General features: G+C 44.2%; 1 protein-coding gene across 6 annotated transcripts in view; it reads right to left on the bottom strand.

The window, feature by feature from the left end:
* The window catches only part of PARP6 (poly(ADP-ribose) polymerase family member 6), a 32621-nt gene extending 24939 nt beyond the window's left edge, over positions 1–7682 (bottom strand). For 4 of the 6 annotated variants that reach the window (XR_001107310.3, XM_012451282.3, XM_012451281.2 and 1 more), the window contains exons 1-6: positions 6329–7681; positions 2829–3025; positions 2106–2183; positions 1253–1347; positions 689–749; positions 358–448 (exon numbers count right to left, since the gene is read on the bottom strand). Coding sequence is in view for 4 of the 6 variants with exons in the window: in XM_012451282.3 (XP_012306705.2) it covers positions 358–448; positions 689–749; positions 1253–1347; positions 2106–2183; positions 2829–2831 (328 nt within the window). In the remaining 2 variants the exon portion in view is untranslated. Of the gene's footprint in view, positions 1–357; positions 449–688; positions 750–1252; positions 1348–2105; positions 2184–2828; positions 3026–6328 lie in introns of all 6 variants that reach the window. The other 2 variants (XR_001107309.3, XM_012451283.3) reach the window with 2 other exon arrangements.

Genomic DNA, 7682 nt, shown 5'->3' on the forward strand with positions numbered 1-7682 from the left:
GCTGGGTACTCTAAACAGTAATGGTGGAAGAAAAAAACATCTGAGGCAGAGGGCAGATTCTAGAAGCTGTCATATGAATCTGAAATATCCTCAGTAGGATGCTGAGAAGAGGAGGAGAAAGAAATTTTATCTTGGAACCAGAAAAAACAATGTCATTAGCCAAGAAGGCCTTTAGGGAATGGTTATCAGGTGACAGGGGATGAAGACACCAATTACAGGAGACTAAAAAGCCCCTACCAATGCTTTTGCAGATTGAGCCCAAGGGCTTTGTTACTAATTTCTTTCTATCGCAGTTAACTTAGGACTTTGGATTACACTACACTCAGAGCACTCACTTTCCCAAAGTCACGCCTTTACCTGGTCCATCTAGGTACTGGGAGAGAGAAAATCGCAGCCTCAACACAATAGGTTCTGTTCGGAGGACCTTCCAGGCTGTAGAGACTTCCTCCTAAAAGAAGAAGGGAAACAGTTTCCAGTTTAAGCAACATAGAGGAATGGACCTAAAATTTCCCCTATATGACACACACATGCATCATGACAGTACACACCACTGTCTGCTGATGGTCTAGGAAAGACAGATCAAGAATATGTGCTCCAAATACAGCACTCAGGAACAAGACTCCTGGCCTACATGACAAATTCCACAGTCCAGCTAGACATGTTGTTGGCAGGTACTAGCCCCACTTACATCGAGGAAGCTGATGTTGATGTGGAGGTCAATGTCCACGTCATCGATAGTTCCATATTCTCTATAGAGATACAGGTGACCACAGGTGAGACTCATTAAGGGAGAAAGAAGGGAATAGAAACTGAGGTGGAAAGTGAACTGAGACTGCGGACGGGGAAAGGAAAGGGTGGATGACAGTTTGAACCTAGGGTCTTAGCTACAGCCTTACACCACTTATATGATTAAGATTTTCTCCAGACCAAAAGCATTTCTTACCTGAAAGGTGAAACTATTGACCCAGAGGGGTCTAGGATAAGAGAGAATTCCTAAGAAAAATGGCCTTACTTCTCTACTATCTACTATCAGCCAAGCTCATTTATCCTGAGCATTTTCTATCATTAAGTTCATAATTTATCCCACTATCATATCATAAAAAGAAAAACCTGCCCACAGTGTGCAGCCAGGGCCGGGTCCGGGGCACAAAAAAATAAAATAAAATAAAATAAAATAAAATAAACCTCTAGCCTTTTAACACCTCAGAAAGAAGTGACTTGTTCCCCAGCCATCCCTGAAGCAGAGTCCCACCTGATAGACACAGAGTTCTCACTGTAGATCTCCTTCACGGCTTCAATGTCTGCATCAAGCTGTGGGTGTCGATACAGGTCAGCTGCACAGCTCCCCTGAGAGAGCAGCAAAAATGGTGGTGGAGAGAGGTGGAAAAAGACGAAGGAAAGAGAGATGATAATAAAAAGAATATGAAGAGACCAGGAACAGGAGAAATCACACAGCAGTATAGGGAAAGTGAAAGCCACTTATGTGAAGGGGTTCTTAGTGGTGACCCTAGCAAGGGATTTCATGAACAGAAGTCTTCATCCCATGATTACTTTAAAAAGGTTCAGCAGACCAAATGTAGGCTTTTGCTGGAGGAGTTCACTTCCTTAAAGCCCCAGCTTTTCCTCTCAGACCTTGACCAGGATACCTTCTATGACAACTCAATACAAGTTGAAGTGTTACAGGTTTCCTAAGGCTGGTTCTACGTGAAGAGCATTCTGAGAGTCTGAGTATTTCTGCTCAGGACTGTGCCCTCAGTAGTCATGGCATTAAGCAATCACTGGCAAAGTAATCTTTTAAGATGTGGCCCTAATGAATGAAACTACTCCCACTGGCTAGTACGGGAAGAGTCAGAAAATAATTATGTCTAATTAGGAACATATGGGTAGTCTCCAGATACAAAGGATTTAGTTTACTCTGGAACAGGTATGACTCCCAAGAAAGAGCAAGGACATGGGATCAGCTCTGACAAGAGCATGCTCAGACCACACCAACATTATATCCTCACCTCATCTGTGCTCCAGAACCTCTTTCACTCCTGATGTATCCAAAGAGAAGCACACATCTAGACCATCCAACATGGGGGTCTTGGGAGATGTAACCTCACCTGAACTCCATAGAGAAATTCCTCTGATTCATTATCTCCCTCCGAGTCGTCATCATTCCAGAACTGGCCTTTGATGTCCTAGTGACAAGAAATAAGGATATCATGGTTTGTTAGGTCCCTATTATCCCATGGAAGGGGGTGGGATGATATGATGGGAAACAGATTGCCATAAAGATCAGGAAAAGATAGAGTAACTGAAGCCCCAATCCCTTTACACCTTTCATCTCACCCTTTGGGAGAGTCTCAGTTTCTTCCTGATATGATCATATCCATAGACTAGCTCTGACTTAGCAGGAGAGAGGAAAACGTCTAGGGAATCTGGGCCTTCTGAAGTCTCAGTATGATGATTAAGAGGCTCTGGTAGCCAGCAGGAGAAAAATGCAGATGACTTCAATGTCAAGGTTGATTCCTAAGCATATCTGAGTTCCAGTACAAGCTGGCCTCTTCCAGGATCATTACCTAACACAGTTCCCAAGCATACCTAAGCTCTCTTGTCTCATTACTTTCTATCCTTTAAAGTACTTAACTCTCCCCTTCCTCCCCAAGAAACCCAACTACACAAACACACCAAATTAATACTGCCCCTTCCCTTTCCTTTAACTTCAAATAGCCACTCTATCTTCCAAAAAGGTAGAAGGAAAATACCAACAAAGGGTGAGATCTGCACTTTGTCTCCTGTGCCCTTTGAACAATCAGTTGGAGAGGTGGGCAGTCAGTTCTCACCATTGGGTCAGTGGGTCACACACACTTTCAGGTCAGTGCTAGGCAGCACCCCTCCATACCACCAGCTGAACCAAGGCCAACGAGATGGGCATTTAGGAGACGACAAAGGGAGACAAGGGAGGGGGTGATGTTGGAGGCAACTGGAGATCTGTTGCGGATGGCAGGCTCTGCTGTTGTGGTGGTAACAAGTCACTGTCCTGTGGAAAGTAGATAATAATGGGTTTCATCACCACTTAGTAGCTGGGTGGTATATATACAAGCACACATATTTATGAATACAGTTTTTTTTTGAGATGGAGTTTCACTCTTGTTGACCAGGCTGGAGTGCAATGGTGTGACCTCGGCTCACTGCAACCTCCACCTCCTGGGTTCAAGTGATTCTCCTGCCTCAGCCTCCAGAGTAGCTGGGATTACAGGCACCTGCCACCACACCCAGCTAATTTTTGTATTTTTAGTAAAGATGGGGTTTCACCATGTTGGCTAGGCTGGTTTCAAACTCCTAACCTCGTGATCCACCCACCTCGGCCTCCCCAAGTGCTGGGAATACAGGTGTGAGCCACCACGCCCGGCCATGAATACACTTTTATTACACATACAGACACTTGCATATAAAAAGACATGCTTGCATGCATACACATGCACACTTGCATATGCAGTTCTTTACAGATAATGAAACACGAAAGCACTATTTATAAGATACTGCTATTCCATTTAAACTGGAGAGCTGAGATCAGAGCAAGATCCTGCTCTAGCTCATAACAACTCCTAAAGCCAAAAGTGATGGTGGCAGGATAAGATACTTACGTTTACCTATCAGTTAATTCTTCAGAGTACAAACTCACACTAGAGTTAAGATTCAGAACTGGATTCTTTCTAGGCTCTTCATCCTTAGTTATTTCTCTATACTGAGCCCTTATCTCTCTTTAAACATCAGTATTACTAGCTATTATATTGAAATCATAGCTAACTTAAAAAGTCCTCAATGGCCAGGCACAGTGGATCATGCCTATAATCCCAGTATTTTGGGAGGCCAAGGTGGGTGGAATCACCTGAGGTCAGGTGACCAGCCTGGCCAACATAGCGAAACCCCATCTCCCATTATTTTAAAAATACCAAAAAAATTAGCTGGGCATGGTGGCGGGCGCCTGCAACCCCAGCTACTTGGGAAGCTGAGGCAGGAGAATTGCTTGAACCCAGGAGGTGGGGGTTGCAGTGAGCCGAGGTTGCACCATTGCACTCCAGCCTGGGCAACAAGAGCAAAAACTCTATCTCAAAAAAAAAAAAAAGTCCTCAACAACACTGAACATTCTCTGGCAGCTATGATCTCAGTTGTCATTAACAAAATAATGCCCTAGAGTCATCTTGGAACCTGCTTCCCAAATAAAAATGCAATAATTATCCCAAAAAATGCTTAGAAAAACACTTAATCCAGAGCCCTTTCATATACAGTTCCCTGCTCGCTTCTAATCCTGCAGACTCCTAATCCTATACTAGCAACTTCTGGCCCCACTAAAACCTCCACATATAGCAGAAAAACAAAACAAAACAAAAACTTCATCTGCTAAATTATGAAGGCTTATAATGGCTGAAGACGGCAAAGCTACCCTAACAGCAGGCTAAAAAAGCTTTTTGTTGCTCTCTAGATCAGCAAGTCACTAGCTTTGCAGATATCTCAGTTTAATCTACTTTAACTTCAAAACAGAGGTGTTCTTGGTCTCTAATACAGTTCTTTTTTTTTCCTGACGAAGTTTCATTCTGTCGCTAAGGCTGGAGTGCAATGGTGCAATCTCAGCTCACTGCAATCTCCACCTCCCAGGTTCAAGCGACTCTCCGGTCTCAGCCTCCCAAGTAGCTGGGATTACAGGCGCCCGCCAACACACCCGGCTAATTTTTGTATTTTTAGTAGAGACGGGGTTTCATTATGTTGGCAAGGCTGGTCTCAAACTCCTGACCTCAGGGGATCCACCACCTCAGCCTCACACCTGTTGGGATTACAGGTGTGAGCCACCACGCCTGACCGGTCTCTAATACAGTTCTACTGAATGTCAGGTTTCCAGATCAGTGATTCTCTGATTGTGGCTGGTGAACCTGCAGCATCAGTATCATCTAGGAACTCGTTAGAAATGCAAATTCTCAGACTCCTCCTAAGACCTATTGAATTAGATACTCCAGAAATGGCTGGGTACTGTGGCTCACGCCTGTAATCCAGCACTTTAGGAGGCCAAGGCAGGTGAATCACTGGAGGTCAGGAGCTGGAGACCAGCCTGGCTAACATGGTAAAACCCTGTCTCTACTAAAAATACAAAAATTAGCTGGGTATGGTGGCTAGCGCCTGTAATCCCAGCTACTCAGGAGGCTGAGGCAGGAGAATCACTTGACCCCAGGAGGCAGAAGTTGCAGTCAGCCGAGACCATGCCATTGCACTCCAGCCTGGGAGACAACAGGGCAATTCCTTTTCAAAAAAAAAAAAAGAAAAAGAAATTCCAGAAATGGGACCCAGTAATCTGTGTTTTAACACACCCTCCAAGTTACTCTGACACATAACATTTGAGAACCACTGTTCTACTTCTAGATCCTTGTGTGTTGTAAGGACCTGTGGTCCATTCCTTAGATACCATCTTAAATCTGATAACTGAGCCAGGATGGGGACAAAAGGCACAATGCCAGAGCAGAGTCAGCATAGGAGTCTTCCAGCTGATAGTGTTGCCTGATTGCTCAGAAACATGCAAAAGGAAACTGTAACTAAAGTTCTCAGAAATGTAATGACCTGATCACTGAGATTTGCTTTAAAATACTCCCCAGGCACATACACAAAAAAAGCAGGGAGGAGAACAGAATAAATAAATACAGCAAACAGCAAAATGTTGATTACTGATGAAGCTAAATGACACGTATGAGGGTCTTTTGGTAATCCCTACCTCCCTACTTTTGTGTAAAGTTGAAAAGTTTCAAAATAAAAAGTTTTTTTAAAAAATTAGAAGCTACTCAGAGTCAACTCTAAATGTTAACAGGAAGATTAATCAAGACTCCACAACTGCCTCATTGCTGTTCTTCAAACTCATCAAGCATATTCCCACCCTTTGTCCCTGCTGTTCCCCTATCTTGGAATGCTTTCCACCCAGACATCCACATGGCTTGCTCCTTCACTCTTTCAGATCTCTGCTCAAAGGCCACCTTGACCATCCCATTTATTAAAATAGCAACACCCCAACAGCCACATACTAGCACTCTCTATCCCCCTTCCTAGCTTTAGTTTTTTCCACTTACCATGTTCTAACACATACAATGTTTATCAGAACGTAACCTCTGGTGGCAGAGGCTTTGACTGTTTTCAGTTTATATTCTTAGTCCCTTAACACATTTCTTGAACGAGTGAATGAATGAATGAATCCTCTGCTGGATGCTTAAGTCAAATGAAAGATATATACAATAGCCTAAATGTTTCAACACATAGACAAAAATCACACAAAATTGGTTTTAAAAAGCAAAACTTCATTCACCTTCAAGAGCAGCTGAGAACCAGAATGTGAAGATCTGGGAGCGAGGTTTGCGAGATTTGCAAATCAACAGTCAAGTGCTGATCTGGATGATCACAGAGGAGTAAAGAGGGAGGCACTAAATCTCCAGCCTGGGTTGTCTTGGGGTGAGTGACAAGATGATGGCAGCGTTAGGCCAGAAGTGCCAACTTTTCACGGTTTTTATCGTTGCAGAAGTCAAGAAAAATTTAGCCTCTTTCCAAGGGCTGTTGCTGCTTGGTTTCTGCTGCTATCACAAGGAGAAAAAGGTAGTTAAGAGGGAGTTTCTTCTTGTTCAAGGAAGAGACAGTTCAGAGATTACCAGCTTTTTCAAACCAGGCTGCTTTGGTGAAAAAGACTTGCTCCCTCTACTCTCAATGCCCTTTCCTCTGGAGAGGTGCAAAGTAGATTTAAAAGGTGAAGAGTTGGAAAAGGAAGTTGGTGGGTCATGGAATTTACAGGATCACAAACACTTTTTAAAAAATAAGCAGGAAAAGTGGCCTAATTCAAAGCTTTCAAGTTACGCATAGAATAGACCTATAGATGTCGAGCAACTTAAGGTTAGGAGTACAGAAGGACCGGGACGAAAAGACACTGGACAGGTCCTAATTACATCTAATCTTTATGTGATGTGGTTACAATTAATTAGGTTGTTAACGAATTAAGCAAGAAAGACCCATCTGATTTATCTAAATGAGGTAAAGAATAGGACCTTTCAAAAGAAGTTGGGCCAAAAATAGACTATGAGCGTCCAGAGAAGCTGGTAAACTCAGCAGCTAACATAGAACACTTAATGAATTTCCATGGGAGTAAGACAAAGGTAAATGAGCCTCAAGTCTGGATCACAAAGGTTTTTCCCCTAGGTCCATGGGCGCTTCTCTGGGTGTGACAACTTCACATCTAGCCAAAGCAGCTTCAAAACTCAACGTTTAAATTCTGGGTTGGGCTTCCGGCTTTGTGGTCCTGGAAGAGGAGGTTACTCCGCTCCATCCCATGCGCTCCCTTCTCAGGACTAGGCCACTAAACAAAGACTGCTGAGAAGAACCACGAAGAGGCGATTCTGGCAGGTTAGCGCTTTCTCGGGCATGCCGTAGGGAGATAGGACAAGGCTGCCCCCGAAAATACTCTCCGGTACCCGTGCTTCCAGGACAGGCCTTGAGGTCTCTCCCGGGGAAGCACTTACAGCTGTTCGGGGTTTCCCTGGAGACCCCAAAGACACCCAACACCTGTCTCCCCAGGGAAGACGCTCTGTGCCCGATCTGTGCTGCCCGGCCGCCGGGCCTGAGCGAAGCCTGTCCAGCCTAGGAGGGCCCCTCAGAACCTCCCGGTCCAAATCGCT

Source organism: Aotus nancymaae, unplaced genomic scaffold (genome assembly GCF_030222135.1).
Source record: "Aotus nancymaae isolate 86718 unplaced genomic scaffold, 86718_ANA_hifiasm-v0.15.2.pri h1tg000003l, whole genome shotgun sequence".
NCBI lineage: Eukaryota > Metazoa > Chordata > Mammalia > Primates > Aotidae > Aotus > Aotus nancymaae.